The sequence below is a fragment of the Heterodontus francisci genome, chromosome 42 (assembly GCF_036365525.1).
Source record: "Heterodontus francisci isolate sHetFra1 chromosome 42, sHetFra1.hap1, whole genome shotgun sequence".
Taxonomy (NCBI): domain Eukaryota; kingdom Metazoa; phylum Chordata; class Chondrichthyes; order Heterodontiformes; family Heterodontidae; genus Heterodontus; species Heterodontus francisci.
This window is the reverse complement of record NC_090412.1, coordinates 4,685,865-4,708,981: the sequence shown is the minus strand read 5'-3', so window position 1 is coordinate 4,708,981 and position 23,117 is coordinate 4,685,865. Positions and strand designations below refer to the sequence as shown.

General features: G+C 41.1%; 1 protein-coding gene across 3 annotated transcripts in view; it reads left to right on the top strand.

Moving 5' to 3' along the window:
• Nucleotides 1-23,117, top strand: part of gbf1 (golgi brefeldin A resistant guanine nucleotide exchange factor 1) — a 216,104-nt gene that overhangs the window by 11,127 nt on the left and 181,860 nt on the right. For all 3 annotated transcript variants that reach the window (XM_068020404.1, XM_068020403.1, XM_068020402.1), the window contains exon 3: nucleotides 9,507-9,573. In XM_068020404.1, the coding sequence (XP_067876505.1) occupies nucleotides 9,507-9,573 (67 nt within the window). The remainder of the gene's footprint in view (nucleotides 1-9,506; nucleotides 9,574-23,117) is intronic.

Sequence of the window (23,117 nt, the reverse complement as noted above, 5' to 3'; positions counted from 1 at the left end):
TTTACGCAGAGGGTGGTGGGTGCCTGGAACGCGTTGCCAGCGGAGGTGGTAGACGTGGGCACGATAGCGTCTTTTAAGATGTATCTAGACAGATACATGAATGGGCAGGAAGCAAAGAGATACAGACCCTTAGAAAATAAGCGACATGTTTAGATAGAGGATCTGGATCGGCGCAGGCTTGGAGGGCCGAAGGGCCTGTTCCTGTGCTGTAATTTTCTTTGTTCTTTGACATTCATTGGCATTACGATCGCTGAATCCCCCACTATCAACATCCTAGGGGCTACCATTGACCAGAAACTGAACTGGAGTAGCCATATAAATACCGTGGCTACAAGAGCAGGTCAGAGGCTAGGAACCCTGAGGCGAGCAACTGACCTCCTGACTCCCCAAAGCCTGTCCACCATCTACAGGGCACAAGTCAGGAGTGTGATGGAATACTCTCCACTTGCCTGGATGGGTGCAGCTCCAACAACACTTAAGAAGCTCGACACCATCCAGGACAAAGCAGCCCGCTTGATTGGCACCCCATCTACAAACATTCACTCCCTCCACTACAGATGCACAGTGGCAGCAGTGTGTACCATCTACAAGATGCACTGCAGCAATGCACCAAGGCTCCTTCGACAGCACCTTCCAAACCCGCGACCTCTACAACTAGAAGGACAAGGGCTGCAAATGCAAGTTCCCCTCCAAGTCACACACCTGACTTGGAACTATATCACCGTTCCTTCACTGTCACTGGGTCAAAATCCTGGAACTCCCTTCCATCAGCACTGTGGGTGTACCTTCCCCAAATGGACTGCAGCGGTTCAAGAAGGCAGCTCACCACCACCTTCACAAGGGCAATTAGGGATGGGCAATAAATGCTGGCCTGTCCAGCGACGCCCAAATCCCATGAATAAATTAAAAAAAAATCAAAGATAGGTGTAGGAATTATAGGGTTGTAATAGTAGGTGATTTTAACTTCCCTAATATTGACTGGGACTGCCTTAGTGCTAAGGGATCAGATGGGGAAGAATTGAAGTGTGTCCAAGATAGTTTTCTGAAGCAGTATGTGGATGGCCCTACTAGAGAAGGGGCTACACTCGACCTCCTCTTCGGAAATGAGGATGGGCAGGTGGTTGATGTGTCAGTGGGGGAGCACTTTGGGACCAGTGACCATAACTCTGTTCGCTTCAAGATAGTTATGGAAAAGGATAGGACTCATCCTCAGGTTGAAGTCTGAAATTGGGGGAAGGCTAATTTCAATGGCATCAGACAGGAAATCTCAAAAGTTGAATGGGAGAGGCTGTTTACAGGTAAAGGGACGTCTGGCAAGTGGAGGCTTTTAAAGGTGAGATAGGAAGAGTTCAGGGCCGGCATGTTCCTGTTAGATGGAAGGGCAAGGCTGGCAAGTTTAGGGAACTTGGTTGACAAGGGATATTGAGGGTCTGGTCAGGACAAAGAAGGGAGGAATATGTCAGGTAAAGGCAGCTGGGATCGAGTGAGTCCCTCGAGGGGTATAGGGGATGTAGGACTACACTTAAGAAGGAAATTAGGAGGGCGAAAAGGGGCCATGAGATTTCCCTGGCAGATAAGGTAAAGGAGAATCCTAAAAGATTCTATAAGTATATTAAGAGTAAAAAGGTAGCTAGGGAGAGAGTAGGTCCCCTTAAGGATCAGTATGGCAATCTGTGTGGAGCCACGGGAAATGGGCGAGGTCTTAAATGAATATTTCTCGTCCGTATTTACTTCTCAGTGGAGAAGGTCATGGAAGCTAGTGAGTTCAAGGGAGGGAACAGCGATATCCTGGAGCATATCAACATTACAAAGGAGGAGGTGTTGGGGGTTTTGAAGCGCATTAAGGTGGATAAATCCCCAGGGCCTGACCAGGATGCTATGGGAAGCAAGGGAGGAGATTGCTGGGGCCCTGGCAGAGATTTTTGTATCATCGTTAGCTATGGGTGAGGTATTGGAAGACGGGAGGATAGCTAATGTTGTGCCTTTATTTAAGAAGGGCAGCAGGGATAAGCTAGGGAACTACAGGCTGATGAGCCTTACATCAGTGGTGGGAAAGTTATTGGAAGGGATTCTGAGAGACAGGGTTTAGATGCATTTGGAAAGACATGGTCTGATTAGGGTTGGTCAGCATGGCTTTGTGCGTGGGAAATCATGTCTCATGAATTTGATTGAGGAGGTGACCAAGAGGATTGACAAGGGCAAGGCGATGGACATTGACTACGTGGGCCTTTGACAAGGTCCCTCATGGTAGGCTGGTCCAGAAGGTTCGAACACATGGGATCCAGGGTGAGCTAGCAAATTGGAAACAAAATTGGCTTGGTGATAGGAGGCAGAGGGTGGTAGTGGAGGGTTGTTTTTCAGATTGGAGGCCGGTGATCAGTGGTGTGCCGCAGGGATCGTGCTGGGCCCTCTGTTGTTTGTCATATATATTAATGACTTGGATGTGAATGTAGGGGGCATTTATTTATTTCGAGATACAGCACTGAAACAGGCCCTTCGGCCCACCGAGTCTGTGCCAACCATCAACCACCCATTTATATTAATCCTACCCTAATCCCATATTCCCACCACGTCCCCACCTTCCCTATATTCTCCTACCACCTGCCCATACTAGGGGCAATTTATAATGGCCAATTTACCTATCAACCTGCAAGTCTTTGGCTGTGGGAGGAAACCGGAGCATCCAGCGAAAACCCACGTGGTCACAGGGCGAACTTACAAACACCGCACAGGCAGTACCCAGAATTGAACCTGGGTCGCTGGAGCTGTGAGGCTGCAGTGCTAACCACTGCGCCACTGTGCCGCCCATGATTAGTAAGTTTGCAGATGACACCAAAATTGGTGGTATAGTGGTCAGTGAAGCAGGTTGTCTAAGATTACAACAGGATATAGATCAACTGGGAAAGTTGGAAAGGGATTGGCAAATAGAATTTAATGCAGACAAGTGTGAAGTGATGCATTTTGGGAAGTTAAACCAGGGCAGGACTTATACAGTGAATGGCAGGGCCCTGGGGAGTGGTGTTGAGCAGAGAGACCTTGGGGTGCAAGTACATAGTTCCCTGAAAGTGGCAACACAGGTAGACAGGGTGGTGAAGAAGGCATATGGCATGCTTGCCTTCATTGGCCGAGGCATTGAGTACAAGAGTTGGGATGTCATGTTACAGTTGTACATGTTATAAGTTATAAAGAGAGATTGGATAGGCTGGATTTGTTTTCCTTGGAGCGTAGGAGGCTGAGAGGGGACATGATAGAAGTATATAAAATTATGAGAGGCATAGATAGGGTAGATAGCCAGAGTCTGTTTCCCATGGTAGGGGTGACTAAAACTAGAGGGCATAGATTTAAGGTGAGAGGGAGGAGGTTTAAAGGGGATCAAAGGAGTAAACTTTTCACACAAAGAATAGTGGGTATCTGGAATGAGCTGCCTGAGGAGGTGGTGGAGGCAGGAACAGTAGTAACATTTAAGAGGCATCTAGACAGGTACTTGAATGAGCAAGGCATAGAGGGATATGGAATTAATGCAGGCAGGTGGGATTAGTATAGATGGGCATTATGGTCGGCATGGATGCGGTGGGCCAAAGGGCCTGTTTCTATGCTGTACAACTCTATGACTCTATATGCAACATCAAAGCTGCATCTGAGCCTGTCTTCACCTGATAGTCACACATTTTAGCAGAAGCTACTGGATAGGAATAGTTCTTTTAGTCCTGTCTAGCCTAGAGCCCTGTGGTCAATTGTGGTGTCATTAATGGTATCCCAAGCAATTTATGTGCAAGGCAGTTTACTTGGGTGAGTGTGGAAAGTCTTTGTCTTTGGACACTTGTACGTAGTTGCCAATTGAGGAGGCAACATGCTTTATTCATTGCAGGATATGTTTGGAAAAATCCACTTTGCTGAGTAGCGGATATTTTTACTTCTATGTCACCTTGCTGTTTTGTAGTAGATGTGGCTTTTCACTTGTAGTTCATCACATGGGGACAAACTACTCGTGACAATACTGGCACTGGAAGGTGCCAAGAGGAGGCCAAGTGCTTCCATGCTGAAAGAGGGAGCATTATTAGGATGCAAACGTACCAGATAAGTTATGCTCATTGCCTTGAGGTTCTTTATGGAGGAGTGTAGGGAGCAGTCGTCTATCATTGTTTGCGAAAACCGAACTCTTTTTTAAAAAAGGTGAGTGCAGAGAAATGCAAACTAGTGAGGCTATCATGACTTAAGAATTTTTATTATTAAAGAAGCAGATCACTTCACGGATTTAAATTGCAAATGGCTTTATCAATGTCAGGAGCAGGAGGCTCTTGTATCAATGAAATAGCTACTGGTTGGTTCTGTGAATTTCGTTTTTAAAGATCCCTGTCTGGAAAACGTATGAGTGAATCGTGGAGATAAAAATAATGTTGCTGATGGAGTTGTGACTTTTTATCTTCAGTTTCCCCTTTCCTTTTTTTTTATGTTGTTTGTAACAATTGTAATTTTTCACTATAATTGTGTTCATCTCTTTGAGAACTCATTCACAAGCTTGCTGGTAAGTACGTGGCATTCTTTGACTTGGCCTGGGAAAGACACTGAGGGTTCTTATGCCTATTGGATTACAAGTAAAGTTTGGAGAAGTTTAGGAATTTTTCCAGAAATTTTGGTGACTGATTCAACCACAAGCTTATGTTGAGTTTGTTGAAGAGCTAAGTTACGTTGTTACACTATTACAGAAACTGAAATGAGAAGGCAACCTTCAGACCTGACCATTTAGAAAGGTTTTGTCCTCATCCAATGATATTTATTACAAAGCATAATTAACCTATTAAGTTTCTTATCGATTTCTTCCTAGTATGGTTTCACATTTATTTACTATTTCAGTGGAATTTTAAATCACTGTTGGTTATTTTAACTTGTTAAATCTGATCTTTGTTCAATATCCAACTATCCAAAGTGTGATAAAATCAGAAAATGCTGGAAATACTCAGCAGGTTGGGCAGCATCTGTGGAGAGAGAAACCGTTTAACATTTCAGTTCGATGACCTTTCTTCAGATGATATGCTGCATATTTCCAGCCTTTCCAGTTTTTAATTTTAGATTTCTAGCATCCACAGTATTTTGCTTTTGTATTCGTCCAAAGTGAGAGTCGTGACATAGTGTGAGACGACATCAAATTCAGTGAGCATAATACTTCAGTGAGGGTACTTGTAAAGGCCAGCCACCCGACCAGAACCTGACGGGACCCGACGACATGTGTCGGGCTCGGGTTGGGTTGGGTTGCACTTCTGGTTCTGGCATTCGGGCTCGGGCCGGGTCAGACACGCTCTATCACAGGTAAGTGGCTCCAATGTTAATTTAATATTTGGACTAGAAAGCTGGTTTTGTTAGTTATTTTAAGCTTGTGCAGATCAGGAAGGTAGGTTAACGGATGGTTGGGTCGGGCGCGGGAAAAAAGTCGAAGCATTCGGGCCGGGCCGGTTCGGATGTGGTTCTGTCGGGCTCTGGTCGGGGTTTTTTCTTTGCAGACCCGAACAGGCCTTTAGGTACTTGTTACTTCTTGGTTAAATCATTGTGACTCTGCAAGTGCAGATAACAGAACTCGTCGAGAGCCACAATCACTTGGGGAGCTGCACTGAACTAACAGTGTAAAAATGTAATTGTAGTAGTTACAGATAAGTCAGGTGACCCAGCAGTGCACTTGAAGCTTGTTTTATGATGAACTTGTTTATTAAAAATCAGTTTCTGCAATGCCAAAAACGTACTTTTTTATTATGAATGGATCCTAATGGGTCGTTTCTTGAACTCCAGAATATGTAAGTGTTCGTTTTAATCACCAAGGGAAAATCTTTCAGCACAGCTATCGTAACTTTCTCTGTTGGAATTTGTTTTGTTTGATGTTGGATTTTACAGTTAAATAGCTGCTAAACAGTGATGTAACTGCAATGTGCGGCTCACTTTTCTAGTTTTCTTAGTGATAAGTAACATGCTTTTTAAATTCCTTGGTCCGATACCTTAAAAACATTTCCTCTTTAATCAGTATTACATTCTGGTTTTTTTCTGTCTTTGCTCCTTGTGAAGGTGCTTTCTCTTGCTAGCTAGGTTTCTATTGACGCTTGCCCCTCCTGAGCCATGGCAAAATTATAGTGCTTCATATGTGGGCCTAGATGATGACTGTCAACACTGAGGCTTCCAATCCTGCTCTTGCCCGATGTTTGCACAAGAATACTTTCCAGCAAGGACCATAGAATCAGGAACCAGAATCCTGGGGATCTTATTTTTGTATTCATCTCTTTCCAGGCCTAGGCATTGAGGCCAATTGGATTGCTGCTCTAGATGACATCAGCTAACTTGGCCTAGAGCGGGGATTGAACCTGGGACCTTGTAGATAGCTTGAACTTGTAACATGTAATGCTAGATGGCATAAGTAGTTGGGAAGTTTGGAGTTGGTGGTGGTAGTTTCTAACAATTGGGTCTCTGTTTTTCAACATGAAGATGGGCATTAGTTGAGTGAGTTCTCTCAAGTTTTCTGGATGTGGCCATGTTATGAAATGAGTCAGAAGATGCGATCTTTTTCAGCTGATCTGTATTCTTTGCTTCTTCAATCTGTTTTTTTTTTTACTGCTTAGTTTTCCATTTCCTTTGTTGCTGCAGACTGTGTTATTGGGGGAGAGCAGAACAACAAGGCCGTATCAGGTATGTCATAGTTTTTACTGTGATGTATCTGCTGCGTGCTTGTTGCTTAACTGTAGCATCAGGTGGTTCCCAAATATTTTCTTGACAGTCACTTATATGTTACATGGCTGCAAACTGTCATGCATTGTTTGTATTATTTGTAGACCAATTTGATATTCAGTTAGATCGACCGTTGCTTTTTTATAGGAAGTGCGTTCAGCTGTTGTTAGAATATCTTTCCTGATGGCATGATTGTAATGTGGAAGTTGCAGTCACTGGCTAATGAAAGTGGTTTCAACAAATTTTAAAAGATGCTCCCTTTATTTTCCCCTTCCAATAGTAACTTAGTCCCAACTGCTGTTTACCACATTTTTTGCAGTATTTAGTGCTCAGTGTATTTTCTATGTTTAGAAATGCATGAGTGGACCTTAGTATTAGTGAAGGTGCAGTTGGGTTAATCCAGTGATTAACAGTCAAGGCGTTAACCCCAGAATAAAAAATGTACTGTAGAAATATTAACAGTACTTTTGGGAGGGAAGAGATTGATGATGTGCTTCAAATTTCACTCAACTTCCACATTTAAGACCTTGGCTTGAAAGTGGCTTTGACGATTTAAATGATAAACCTGCATCTGTGCATTTAAGAGGTCTAATACAAAGGAAAATAGGAAGAGGAGTAGGCCATTCAGCCTCTTGAGCCTTTTCTGCTATTCATTGAGATCATGGCTGGTCTGTTTCTCAACTCTATCCATCCAGCTTGACACCATCTCCCTTAAACCCTTGGCTAGCAAAAGTCTATCGATCTCAGATTAAAATTTATTATTTGAGATAGCATCTGCTGCTTTTTATGTGTAAAAGTTCCAGTCGTCGTCTTCTTCTTTGGCCTCCTTGTCTCGAGAGACAATGGGTAAGCACCTGGAGGTGGTCAGTGGTTTGTGCAGCAGCGCCTGGAGTGGCTATAAAGGCTAATTCTAGAGTAACAGACTCTTCCACAGGTACTGCAGATAAAATTGGTTGTCAGGGCTGTTACACAGTTGGCTCTCTCCTTGCGCTTCTGTCTTTTTTCCTGCCAACTGCTAAGTCTCTTCGACGCCACGTTTTAGCCCTGCCTTTATGGTTGCCCGCCAGCTCTGGCGATCGCTGGCAACTGACTCCCACGACTTGTGATCAATGTCACAGGACTTCATGTCGCATTTGCAGACGTCTTTAAAGCGGAGACATGGACGGCCGGTGGGTCTGGTACCAGTGATGAGCTTGCTGTACATTGTGTCCTTGGGGATCCTGCCATCTTCCATGCGGCTCACATGGCCAAGCCATCTCGGGCGCCACTGGCTTAGTAGGGTGTATATGCTGGGGATGTTGGCCGCCTCGAGGACTTCTGTGTTGGAGATACGGTCTTGCCACCTGATGCCAAGGATTCTCCGGAGGCAGCGAAGATGGAATGAATTGAGACGTCGCTCTTGGCTGACGTACGTTGTCCAGGCCTCGCTGTACAATGGTTACAATTACCTTGTACAGACTGTGCTTGATGCACTAAAATTGTGCACACAGTTAATCCTTCAGAAGCTTGGAGTACTGTCACTGCCATTCGCACAGAGGCCACTACTTAGATTTACATAACGTTTCTCACATATGCATGGAATGTTCAATATGCTCATGATGGTAGTAATAATGATGCTGCAAGGTTTCGTAGAAGCCAGTGTCCAGGGTGTATGACCTCTGCTATTGGTATAAAAATTTTGGTGCATGGAGCGAGTGGATAGTCAGAAGCTTTTTCCCAGGGTGGGAAACAGTTACTAGGGGACATAGGTTTAAGGTGCGAGGGCAAAGTTTAGAGGGGATGTGCGAGGCAAGATTTTTATACAGAGGGTGGTGAGTGTTTGGAACTTGCTGCCAGGGGAGGTGGTGGAAGCAGATACGATAGCGACGTTTAAGAGACATCTTGACAAATACATGAATAGGAAGGGAATAGAGGGATATGGGCCCCGGAAGTGCAGAAGATGTTAGTTTAGGCAGGCATCAAGATCGGCGCAGGCTTGGAGGGCCGAATGGCCTGTTCCTGTGCTGTACTGTTCTTTGTTCTTTGTCTATAAGGATTGAACTTGTGACAATGTGACATTGTGCGGTGAAAAAGATTCTGATGCCTGTTCCTGCTTCTCTTCGATTGGAGCTAACAAAATGAGGCATTGCTTCTACAAGTGTAGCTAGTGGTACTCTGTCAGAATGGCTACAGTTGAATTTGTAGTCAAATCTGTGAATCTGCACTCACAACTGAAGTGAATACCACTAAATTAATGTGGCCAATTTCAATTCAGTTCATTTTGAGTGCAAGCTCACAGCAGAAAGTTCAGTTCAGATTGGGGTAGCTCAGCTGTGCTACTTGTTTTTCTGAGTTCCCAAAGCAATGTGTTTTTAAAGAAGTGATCTGACTCTGAAGCATTAATGGTCATTTCTGCATTGACTGCCAGATAATGGGGTCAGAAAGTCTTGCTGGAAATTAAGTGTGGTTGTAGACTTCATTTCTTTGTGGCAGCAATTAGGTGGTATGAGTGTAGTTTGTATGGTTTTCAATCTTGCAACATGCTGCATTTAGTTCATAGTCAGACTTCCCATTTTGAAAACTCATTATCTGAGTAGGTAGCAGTCAAGTATCTCTTAATAACTCACCCTTATTATAACTAGGATTTACTGCACCTTGCCTAGAAAAGAATTGGAAAGAGTATGAAGCAATGTGCTGGGCATGGCTAGGTTCTTCAAATGCTAAATTACGCATTCTTCCCTCTGATCTTTGTGTCCTGACAGGAAATAAATATTGCTTTAATCAGAGTAATTGTTTATAATCTATGCTTTATTTTTTTTCAGGATGAAGAGCAAGACCTACTTCTAAATAGTTTCAACCATCTCAAGGAAGTGTTGAACAATATAACAGGTACCTACTAGTTCACTAATAATGATCAGACTGGGCAAATTGTGCATCAAACATTTTAAAGGTCATTTTAACCAAACTTTACATCTCGAGTTATTGCCTATCCTTTTTGCATTCAGAATTTTTTTTATTTCTATACACAATGCAGTTGTGGAAATCATCATTTACTAAAGAGTTTTTTTTTAAAGAAATAAATGTCATGATTTGTAATGTGCCTTTCAAATAGCATGTTAGTGAAGTTAATCTCTTGAAGTAAAAACAAGAAATGCTGGAACCACTCAGCAGGTCTGGCAGCATCTGTGGAAAGAGAAGCAGAGTTAACGTTTTGGGTCAGTGACCCTTCATCGGAACTGATAAATATTAGAAAAGTCACAGGTTATAAGCAAGTGAGGTGGGGGTGGGGCAAGAGATAACAAAGGAGGTCTAGATTGGACCAGGCCACATAGCTGACCAAAAGGTCACGGAGCAAAGGCAAACAATATGTTAATGGTGTGTTGAAAGACAAAGCATTAGTACAGATTAGGTGTAAATACACTGAATATTGAACAGCAGCAAGTGCAAACCTTGAAGGTTTGTCTTTTTTAAGGTTAGTAGAATATATATTCAGTAAATTCTTCTAATCCTGTGAGCTGCATTGTAATAATATTCAGCTGGGTTTGAAATGCCTTTTTCTCTTTCTGTGCTGAGATTCAGAACTGAAATATTTGATCAGGTGTGGTAGAAATATCCATTGTGAAGTAGTGTTCTTTAGATTTGTCAATATTATCTCTTTTTCCCATTTTATGGGTTTGAGTTTATTTATAATTTTCAGATTCCCTCAGGAAGTGATAACATGGTCTGTTCATTATTTAACCAAAAATTGTAATGAAGTGAGCGAGGCAGTGTAAATGTTAAGCAGTGTTCCAGTGGTGCACAGTTTGCTCCTGTGTGTTGCCTGCTGGTATCTCTGTGCAAAGTGCTGCTCGTAATCCCTGACCCACCTGCACAGCGCTGTGCTTCAGTGCTGCAAATCGCAAAGGAGATGCTTACTGTAGCATAGCACATATATAATAGACTTTTATAATGTTTATGCTGTATAAACAGACCTAGGTTTAAAAGTAGATATGTGTTGTCTGGACAATACTTGTTAGATTCATTTTAAGATTTTAAAATAATGATCATGGTTCAGGGGGGTTTGTTTCTTTGTTGCTGGTATAACAAGATATAAAATAGCTACAGAATGCCCAAGGAGGAATGTATGTGTCAGACAGGCTGGTCACAGGGTGTTGTCTGTGTCTTGCCCAGTATTGTTTAGTTCCTTTCCCGTTGACATAATGCTGCTGAAGCATGTCAAAAGTTTGGTTTCATTTTTCTGATTTGATCTTTCTGAAACTGCTTCAAGTGATGTTCAGGTACAAGGGTGTTTTTTTCTACCATTAACGGTCCATGATATTTTACTCTGTTTGCATTCAAGATTTTCTGTATCTTTGCTAACTGATCTGTGGCTTTGCCAGAATGGTCTTTTATGGTTAAGGCCCTCGATTGTGAGCAAATGGAAAATCATCAACTGGAGGATTAAGACAGTAAGAGAGAACTTGCATTTATATAGTGCCTTTCATGACCTCAGCATTCCAAAGCACTTTACAAACAATGAAATAATTTTGAAGTGTTGTAATATAAGGTAATGAGATAATCTGTTGTAGGTTGGTGGATATATACTGACCAGGACACTGAGAAAATGCCCCAACTCCTCTTAGAATACTAATATCACATCTTTTATGCCTACTTGAGAGGTCAAATGGGACCTCAGTCTTATGTAACATTCGAAATGGGGCACCTCTGAAAATGCAATACTCCTCAGTAGTACACTCAAGTGTCAGCCTGGATTATGTGCTTGAGTGTGTGGAGTGGGGCTTAAATGGACAACCTTCAGATTCAGTTGTGATGTCCTAATCCAGAAAGACAGGCAGTGTATGATGGAACTGGAGCCCAATCTTTACACACTTTTTATAAACTTTTATTTACAGAGATACACATTATAAACATGCACCTCTGAACTTGAGGACACCACAGTGTCAGTCTGCTCTTGCATATAGGAGCACAAGTGAATACCCAGTTGATGCCCACCACTTGAATACAATTAACTATTCAATTAATTAGGAAACTTGGTGGACAGACACCAGTAGGCCCAGGTTAATTCACTTTTTAAAAAAGTGATATTGCTTCATATCATGGTGGATAAAGATCACCATCATAAGTGATTGGCCGAAGGCAGGTTTTGGCTCTGTTCTCCCTTCTCCAACACACTTTGTCCTTTGCTTCTCTCTTCAGTTCTCCATGTGATCTATTCTTGTTGTTGTCAGGAAACATTCTAATTTTCCTACCTCCTTGGCATTTTTCCTTCCATCTTTCCTTGTAATATCTCCTTCCACATCTCTTCCCATTTCAGAACATGTGTAAACAAATTAATTTGCCTTTTTCTGATCACAGCAATTAAACTGTTTTCTTGCATCATTTCCAACACCACTTCAGTACTTTCCTTATCTACTTTGCTTCCTCAAAGCATCTCCAAACCAACATCTCAAAATTCTCTCAAAGTCTGACCTCTTTCCTCTCCATCAATGTTTCAACACCATACACCATATTGGCTCTTCTAGTCTTTTCTTTAGTTCTCTTTATTCAGTTGTTCAATCAATATCCTCCTCTTTCTAATTAATGCAACTTTTCCCATTGTAATCCTAACTCTCATCTCCTTGGCACATGTCATTTTTCATCTGTCATCTTCAGTCCTTGAACAGTCCAGACATTTACCCAGAGGCCCTGATCCAACTGTTCCCTGTTTGTTAAAATGCTCACTCTTTCATATGTATTTCTAGAACCTTCAACTGTGTTACTATCCATGTTGATCTTCATTCCATAATCCATTGTTGCAGCACTCAAGCTGTCTACCAACTGTGGTCCATTCAGGGTGCAGTATTTGCTACCAAGGCTTTATCATCAAATCTGACAGCTTTTGCTTGTTAAATATAGGCTGCGAGAAATATGGTTTGAAGTTTTTAAAAGAACTAATATTTCTTGCTAGTCTACAGGCATGAGGCTATCCCACCCTCCTTGTTGGGACTCTGACTCTGAACTGTCCTAAGAACTAAACTGGAGCTATGGGACACTGGGTAGGTAGGGGTGGTAAGACTAGATGTGTAGATGAGGGTAAAGCAGTTGATGTCTCCATGGACTTCAGTAAGGCTTTTGATAAGGTCCCACATGGGAGATTGGTTAAGAAGGTAAGAGCCCATGGGATCCAGGGCAATGTGGCAAATTGGATCCAAAATTGGCTTAGTGGCTGGAGGCAGAGGGTAATGGTCGAGGGTTGTTTTTGGGATTGGAAGCCTGTGACCAGTAGTGTAGCACAGGGATCGGTGCTGGGACCCTTGCTGTTTGAAGTGTACATTAATGATTTAGACGTCAATATAGGAAGTATGATCAGTAAGTTCACAGATGGCATGAAAATTGGTGGTGTCGTAAATGGTGAGGAGGGATGCCTTAGATGGGCCGGTAAGATGGGCGGAGCAGTGGCAAATGGAATTTAATCCTGAGAAGTGTGAGGTGATGCAATTCGGGAGGACTAATAAGGCAAGGGAATATACAATGTTTGGTAGGACCCTAGGAAGTACAGAAAGTCAGAGGGACCTTGGTGTACTTGTCTGTAGATCACTAAAGTCAGCAGCACAGGTAGATAAGGTGGTTATGAAGGCATATGGGATACTTGCCTTTATTAGCATAGAATATAAGAGCAGGGAGGTTCTGATGGAGCTGTACAAAATGTTAGTTTGGCCACAGCTGGAGTACTGTGGATCGTTCTGGGCACCACACTATAGGAAGGATGTGATTGCACTGGAGAGGGTGCAGAGGAGATTCAGCAGGATGTTGCCTGGGCTGGAGCATTTCAGCTATGAAGAGAGACTGGATAGGCAAGGGTTGTTTTTCTTCGGGCAGAGAAGGCTGAGGAGGGACCTGATTGAGGTATACAAAATTATGCGGGCATAGATAGGGTAGATGGGAAGAAACTTTTTCCCTTAGTGGAAGTGTCAATAACCAGGGGGCCTAGATTTAAGGGAAGGGGCAGGAGGTTTAGAGGGGATTTGAGGAAAAATGTTTTCACCCAGAGGGTGGTTGGAATCTGGAACACACTGCCTGAAGGGCTGGTAGAGGCAGGAACCCTCACAACATTTAACAAGGGTGGCACAGTGGCGCATTGGTTAGCACCGCAGCCTCACAGCTCCAGCGACCCGGGTTCAATTCTGGGTACTGCCTGTGCGGAGTTTGCAAGTTCTCCCTGTGACCGCGTGGGTTTTCGCCGGGTGCTCCGGTTTCCTCCCACAGCCAAAGACTTGCAGGTTGATAGGTAAATTGGCCATTATAAATTGCCCCTAGTATAGGTAGGTGGTAGGGGAATTGAGGGAAGGTGGGGATGTGAGAGGGTAATGGGATTAATGTAGGATTAGTATAAATGGGTGGTTGATGGTCGGCACAGACTCGGTGGGCCGAAGGGCCTGTTTCTGTGTTGTATGATTCTATGACTCTAAGAGGGGAATTCTGTTGCCTGGGACCTCTGCAGCTTCAGCCAATTTCATAGGTTCCCCTGGTTGAGTCGCACTCTTGGTAGTCTAAATTACAGGTCCAGTTGCTTCCAGTGGAGCTGCTCTAGGGCATTTGGAGACTCCTAGTCAATGACCTTATGGAGTTGCCTGGGAGGGGGAGCAGGCCTGACTTCAGGTTTCCTCCAGCAGGAAAGAATATTTGAAAAGCACCAAAACTGTAACCAGATTTTGATAGGCACTCTTTTTTTTTTTTTATCAGTGAAGTGCGGGTGTACGTTGTATTGGAAGTAAAAGCCTGCTTGGGTCTGCAAATGAGACCCGACCCGAGCCTGACAGAACCACATCCGACCCGAGTCCTTCCATTTTTTTCCCGCGCTTGACCCGACCACCAGTTAAATTGCCTTTCGTTTTTCACTTTGTTCCTTACCTGCACAAGCTTAAAATAACTGTAACAAACCACCTCTAAAGTCCAAAAAGTAAATTAACATTAGAGTCACTTACCTGAGGTTGTGAGAGAGCGTGTTCGATCCTGCCTGGCCTGACCCGACCCGAACCCTACACATGTCGTCAGGTCCCGTCGGGTTTGGGTCGGGTAGCAGGCCTTTAATTGGAAGTACCTTTTCACCACCCTCCCCCACTCCCTTCTGGCTTAACTGTTTCCAATAATGAAAGAAAAAATACTCTTATGAATAGAAATAAGAATTTAGTCATGGCTGAGTGAATGAACAAGGAGGAAAAAAAATTCTAAGTTCATTTAAACCAATTGAAACAATCGTATTAGGAAGCACACCTGATTTAATTTGGTGCAATTTGGGTTTTGACTATGTTAATGGGTGTATGAAATTGCAGAGTTAAAATTTTACCTCTTGATGGTGCAGAGTACAGATTGTTATGCTACTAATTAATAAAAACAGTATGATCAGTGGTAGAATGTAAGGGATTGCTTTCTGCCTTCTGTGAATAGCTTTGCAGCACACAACACAGCTGGCTCCACAGGAAAGGCATTAGATGGACAAGCACTTGTGGCTGTGACATGGCAAGAATCCTACAATGGAGTTTTATTCAACACCAAACTCCTGTTAGTGCTTGGGTATTCTGAAGAATTGCCACATGTGCATAACTGAACTGATTCTCTTTTGTTTTATGCTCATATAATGATTGCCGTCACTTGCTTGGTGCCTGTCATTTCTTTGGCAGAATGTTTGTTTCTGACACTGAAGAGTTGCTGCTGTGTGTAGAATATCTGTGTTGCTTTATGGTTTTTGCTTTTCTTGTTACAGGCAGAAGGCAACAGAAATTTATGTACACAATGGTACTATCATATTTTCAGTCTTAAAAGTCAGACTGCACTGGTGCAGATGGAAAACAAAACACAAGTGCTTGACAAACCTGAATTGGTTCAAGTCATTATCTGCTTTTTAAACTGCAATTTCCCTTTTACACGTGCCTTTGTCTCCACAGAGGGTCCAAGTGCACTCCACTAAATCTGTTGTGTTATGTATGGTGTAGTTTCAGGACTTTGATGTCTTCATTAAATTTAAACTATTTATGTGGAGTGGTAAAGTCACTGGGCTAGTAATCCAGAGCTCAGGCGAATTCTCTGGGGACATAAGTTCGAATCCCACCACAGCAGATGGTGAAATTTGAATTCAATTAATAAATCTGGAGGTTTAAAAAAAAAGCTAGTCTAATGGTGATCATGAAGCCATTGTTGATTGTTGTAAAAACCCACCTGGTTCACTAATGTCCTTTAGGGAAGGACATTACCTGGTCTGGCTTACATGTGGCTCCAGACCCACTGAAATGGCCTAGCATGCCGCTCAGTTCAAGGGCAATTAGGGATGGGAATAAATGCTGACCGAGCCTGAATTCTAAGTCATTGGACCAATGCATGCCTGCCAGTGTTAACTTGTGCCAGTTGCATTGTGGTCACAGGCATATTAAACTTTGCAGCTCAGAATTTTTGCATGAAGATTCTGATGACCACCTATGTCTAAAAGTTAAGCTGTTATGTTTTCTGTGTGAAGAAGGCAAGAATCAATGGTTTTCATTTTTGATATAATTTTTTTAAGCTGCATCATCCTACGATCAACCATTTCATGTTCTAAAATGCAGATTAACCCTAAAAAAAAAAAAAATTTTTTTGCATTGGACTTTTGTGTCTTTGTATACAAATGGAACCATTGGGCTAAACTTGGCTCAGGTTTAAAGACGTCTGCAAGAGGAACTTAAATCCTGCAAGCTGGAAGATATTTCATCTAACAGGCCACATTGGAGGGCTGTTCAATACTGGGCAGCAAAAGAGCCTGAAGAGAGCAAAGAGAAAAGTGCATCCGACTTCAAGATAGCGCATCTGGCCCTGTGATTTATGTCTGCTTTGCTTGTGAGAAGGACTGTCGAGAATTGAACTCTTTGGCCATTGTCACTACACAGCAAAGTACCTGAGCTACTTTAGTGCTTACGCAATGGATTTTTGAGGCAGATGGTTGCCACATATATGATTGGAAATGACAGTGATCGTTGACACCTTTTGTGTGGCTTTGCAAATTAGAAATAAGGGGTGATATTGGAAATTGTGTCCTGATGATGATTGTTCAGAAGCAAATCTGCTCCCTGTTCCAACAAAGATCTGGGAAATACTAAAAATTGAAAGTGTAGTTTTCCGATAACCTTGGTTGTGATCCTTAAAATGTCAAGTAGAACAGTTTAAAATCTTCAGTTTGTCTTTACCTGGTATATTCAACATCTTAATTGTTGTTATTGATGTGAACAGTGAGTGCCATCCTTGACAGCAGTCATTTCTTTTTATTTGTCGGTTGAAATTTTTTTCTTGGTTGGGGTTTAGGATTTATATAAATGTTTAAACATGCAATTACTGAGCACATTATCTTGTACTATTCGGATTGTTAGTTAAATCATTTTGAAGAAATGGCCTTGTGATGAATTTTAGTCACCAATTCATTTCCTAGTACACAGTTCTCTATATCTTCTTTAACAAGTGATTGACAGGAACATGTGTGTATTGTACAGCTGGAAGTATATCATCTGCAAATTTGGTTGGGTAAATATAGTAGACAGTCTGTCCAGTTGAGAGATGGATTGTTCTGGGAAAGGAAGTGCTGTCTATATTCTGAAAATAATTTCCTGCACTTCTGGGACTACATTTTTTTACAAAGACAATACAGTGAGGGAATTGGCAAGTCTGCGTGCAATTGAGGAAACACTTGTGGTTGCCTTGTTTGGGTGAGGGGAGCAAAATCACTCAAGATGGAAGCTAACTGGTTCATTCCCCCAATGGCATAGGTTTCTTTAGGTGTGCTTTGCTTTTTCATTGATTTTCAGAGTAGCTGTCGAAATAGTGCATCTTAGAGAAATGTATTCTTCAGTTGACAAGCAGATTTTTCCTGCTGTAATTTAAATCTGTTCCTTTTTAAAAAAATAGTATTGTAAAACAATAGGTAGAAATGCATTTGCTTGTGAGATGTGATTTTTAAAAAAAAAAATCATTTTCTTGCTGCATAGGTCAGAGTTTGCTAGCTTTGTGGAAGAACAGAGCTGCTAAATCCCTTCATTTTTATTCATACAAATACAAGCATTTAGTGAATCCCAGACAACCACAAGGCTCAGTGGCAGGTTGAATTTTGAGTGACAGCTGCAACAGGCTCCCTTTTCTCTTTCCACCATTGGCTTGAATTAAATTTACAGGCACGTTTCCCTGTAAGAACAATGGAGTTAATAGTGTTTTCAGTTAGTTTTTCTGGAAAAGGTTTTGGTTAGGCATTTTAAACGCAGCATTTCTGACAATCTTGTTTGTCATCATTTTAAGTATGTCTGCACAACCAAACCCCATATTTGCAAAAGAATGTTCAAGGGCACACATAATGTGACACCATCAGGAATGAAGTCAGCAGCCAGGTTAGCAATGACAGGCTGTTTTATTTGCTTTGGACAGGAGCCTATATTTATGCTTTCTTTCTCAGTATTGCCATATAAGATTTAAAACCATGTGGAGTTTTCCAGGACATTGGCTGATGCTTTATTTCCTAAAATAATAACCCAGCTTGTGAAAGAACTGCTTCACTGGGAAGTAGAATTGTGTACATTTTTTTTCAAGCGTGAAAATACATCAGATTGAATCTTGAATACAGATGCTCTGGCTACTACCAGTGGTCACTTTGATTTACTGTAAATAAAGTAAATAATAGTACATATTCAATAAATGTTCCTTACTGAATTAGTCAAGTTGGTAATCAGAACCATGATGCTGATTTTGATAGTTTCTCTTCGATTCTCATTATGTCATGAGGGGAGATGCCAATTGGGGGGTCAGATACTTCTCAGTAGGGGATGGAAATGGTAGTCAGAATGTGCAGCTCTCCGATGCACTGGAGTTTGCGTAGTGTGACTCGTACCAATAACTGTAGAGATCATATCATTGGTTTTGTTGATTTTCTTAAATTCATCAAAATTTTTGTTACTGGCATTTGCTGAGGATAAACAGCAATTCTGTTCAGCTTGACTTCAAGCTGAAAAACAGGGAATGATGTTGAATTTTTGGAAAATTCTAGAAGTCAATAAAGTAGAAATTTCTGACTTCAGAAGTTCAAGTATTGAAAAGGTGGTGGAATAATTTTATTGCTAAATGTAACGGCTTCCCTAAATCTCTCCAACTCTCCTTGTTTAAGACCCTCAAAACCTATCTCTTTTTGGAAGAACTTTTGGTCATCTCTCATAATATCTCCTTCTTTGGCTTGCCGTCACTTTTTTGTCTGATTTACATGTGAAGTTCCTTTTACTACATTACGGGTGCTATATAAATGCAAGATATGGTGCATTAGTTTTGAATTTGTTGTACTACCAGATGAAGGATTTAACGACTATTTTACAGCAACTAGTTTTTTTTAAAAGTCGCTGCATTTTACTTGCACACCTCATAATGATGACCAGCATAAAACCTTTTTAAAATTAACATAATTAATCCAGCTACAGCCAGCTGCCAAAAAATTTGTACTTCAGGCTGTAAATCTGAGCGGTTAACGGCAGTTTAAATGAGGACTGACAGCCCGGCTTAGGCATAGTGTGAGGAAGGATGCAACTGTTGTTCTTTTTAAGCATGGTTCAGTTATATGTGTTGCATAATTTAAGTGTCCCAGCAGGAGGTAATTAATCACTTAGGTCTGTAACTTGGTGACAGAAGCATTGTGTAAGACATTTACAGAATAAACTCATGAACTTCAGAGGCAGTGCTCATTATGATGGTCATTGAATTCCATTGAGTAATGTTTGGTGGAGGTCTGTTGTTTCCTGGCTGTAATTACCAACCATTTAAGTTAAAGTTGGAGCTTTTAATTGTGTGAGGAAGAATGCCTTGCAGTGGTGAATAATGAATAGTTGGATTGAAATACTGTCCTTCAACTGTCCTATTTGAAATCTCCGATCTTTCTATTGGTTTGAAATCCATTGTATAATACAGTTTACCACCAATATTTATTGTTTAGCATTATTGGACACCATTGGACAATGGACCTTTTTTGTAGTTTTTTTCCAGCTTTCAAAAGATAATGTCCAAGTTAGGCTGTAAGTAGTTGAACAGAAATGAAGAAGGATCTGTTATCATTGATATTCAACAGGAGATGGTGGTGGACACCTAAAGGCACCAATAGTGCAGCAATGAAAATTGGGGATGTGCAGATATAACAGGAGATTGTAGGGCTGGATGAGGGTACAGAGGTTGGATGGGGTGAGGCTGTGGAGGAATTTGAAAACATGGATGAGAATTTTAAAATCAAGATGTTATGATTGAGGAATATAATTATGCTCCAGAGTAAAAGAGGGGAGAAGATCACAGAAACTTAAGTAGGTTCACAATTTTTAAAGGATCTTGTATTGTTATTTCCATGCATGTATATATTTAGAGTCATTAATCTTGTTGCTGTGAAATTTTTTTAAACTGATAAGCAGTCCGTAACCTCAAGTGATTCTCAACCAGAAGTTTGTAAATTCAACTATTAGGGCTGCCAAGTGACTTTGACTTGTTTATGGCTAGACCACCAGATGGAGCAGTATGTGAAAGCAAGAAAGTGTTATTTGTTCCTTCACTGTAATTATTTGACTACATGGAGCAGAACAGTGCCTTTGGACGCCGATTGGAAAAATTGTTCCATTACTAGTTCGTCACACTTAAGTTGTTTATCTGCTACATATTTGACTATATAAGTACTGGCATTCTTTGGGCCAAATACATTTTTATGAATTTCAGAAAAAGTTTTTGTCTTGACTATCTGAAAAAAGAGCCTTTTAGTTTTCACTGGTAATGTGAAATTTGTCACTAATAAAGCTGACAGTCAGCTTGGATTATTTGAAACAAGTAAAATATATCAACATTCCAACAATGCTAAAAAAAATTCCAAGCTGCAGATGTAGTGTCAGTATTTTCAACCCCATTATTCCTTTTGATGTGCAACAATTTTGGTGCATTGGTACACCATACCTGTTCAAGTGCATCTGTAATGCCGTGAGCCTTTTTAAAAATCCTTTGATTGAAACACTATATGCACCGCTTGTAGACATGGTGTATGAGTGAAAAAGCGAAGTGAAAACTAACTGAAGTTAGAAGAATAATAGAATGTAGGCAGTTGCCTGCCAAAGTCTTAAATCATGGACTGCAGAATGCATTTAAAAAAAAAAGTGAAGCAAGGCTGTGATTAACAGTTTTCACAGAACACTGAATGGAATTGTGGAATTCCATGTAATAAAAACAGAATTTTCTTAGCTACTGTGAACCAATGATCCTAATTGTAACTTGATGGAATTGTAGGATGCAATCCCCAAAATACCATTTTTTAAAATCCTGGAATCCCACATTAAAAATAGAATTTGACGTATTTTGTCACTGTAAACAAGTGCTCCAGGATGAGAGTTCAACTGTCAGTTGGGTTAGAAAATTGACCAAGGTGCACGCAATCTAGTTATTACAAGCTTTCTTAGTCATTTCTGTAACTCTGGGATCAATAATTTGCTGCTGTCAACGGCATTATTTGTATGCTGTCAGTCAATCTTGCCTACTGCTCAGACAGGTTAGAATTCAGTTGAGTAAAACGTGTTGAACAAATCACTTCAGCGATCTGCACCATGGGAAATGATTAAACTTGCACCTTGAATTGTCTTTCGTGTCTCAAAATGCCTTCATTAAAGTTCTCACTTGAAGTTCTTAGCCTATCTCAAAAGCCTGGGCTTGGAGCTGATATTTTACTCAGAGCTGTGCCGCTGTGAGCTGAATTTGGATTGTATAGTCAGTGCATGTGCAATGCTCCCAGTTTCCCAGGATGCATCAGCCCCATTCATTTAGCGATACCGAGTTTTTTTTTCTTTGGTTGGCAGAAATTTCTACAAGCTATATTTCAAAAATGTTTGAAGAAAAGACCACAAATTCCAAAAGTTTTACTGGGGGGGAAAAAATTGAACAGCTTAGGGCTCTTTCTCTAGAAAAGAGAAAGGTGAAGGGTGACATGATAGAGATCTTGAAAATTATGAAAGGGTTTGACAGGGTAGACGTAGAGAAGATGTTTCCACTTGTAGAAACTCGGGGCCATAAATATAAGATAGTCACTAATAAATGCAATTGGGAATGCAGAAAAAAATCTCTTTGCCCAGGGAGTTGAGAATGTGGAGCGCGTTACCACAAAGAGTCGTTGAGGTGAATAGCATAATGCACAATGCCATGGGTGATTGACCAATACATAGTGTGCTTTGCATGCATGTGTGTAGAATGTACCTTGTGTCCACCAAGGTGAGGTGCTGTTTCTCAAACTTGCGTTGAGTTTCATTGGAACAGCATCAGAGTGGGATAGAGAATTGAAGTGGCAAGCAACTGGAAGCTCAGAATCTCACTTGTGGCCTGAACGGAGGAAACCTTTCTGGAAAGTGGTAGTGCAATGTAAGATTTGTTTCAATAGATTTTTGAATAGCCACTTAACCACTGACAATCCCGCCAGTCGTCATTAACACGTGCGGATATTTTGTCACCTTGTTACACCTAAGCATTCAAATTTATGTTCAGTGATTATGATCTGTTCTCCTAATTGGCACAGCATATGAAAAATCAAGTTTTAATGATTAAATCTCATCACAGTGTCACATTTAAAGACAAATTCCTGTATATGCATTTTTGGAATGAAATGATCTGCCATACGAGCCATTGTACAGACAATTTAGTATGGTCAGTGGTATGTTGGTCTTTATTCAGCTATTTGCAGTGATTTTTCCTTGTATTATATCATAGTTTAACTTCATCAGCCAATTTTGTTTCACAGTTGTCAGTGATATGTTGGTATATGGGAAATGTTTGATACCACAGGTTTGAGTTAATTTGGCAGTTGGCCACAGCTCATCAGTCAAATTTTTAATACGTCTGTGATACAAACATCTGCATGTATTTTTAGAAGTAGAAAATTTTGAAGAATGTTTTGATAATTAAAACAGATTACCTTTTAAATACTGCCATTTGTATGAATGCGCGTCAGTACATAAATTCTTTCACACGCACACTCATACACACATACTCTGACTTCATCTTTCAGTAGTTGTCATTGTTTTTTCCTTTTCTATTCAGATCTCTGCTTCTCCCCTGCATTAGTTTTTCTTCATTTTCTATTTGTTTAATAAGGATATTGTACAACCTCAGTTTGGATTCTGTCATGTGTTTTTTCCAAATCTAACTTTTACAGTAATGTTAGTGTGTCAGTTTAGTGCTTTTTTCAATGTGAAATTATGGAACATCATCACAAATGAATTATTTTTCAGTAATATTTTGGTTTTGATCATTTCATGTATGTCCTGCCATTTAGATTATGGATGCAACAAAAATAAAATACTGTGGGTGCTGGAAATCTGAAATAAAAACAGAAAATGTTGGGAATACTCAGGTCAGGCCAAGAGGAAGTGTGGTTCTCATCTGACGAACATTAAATA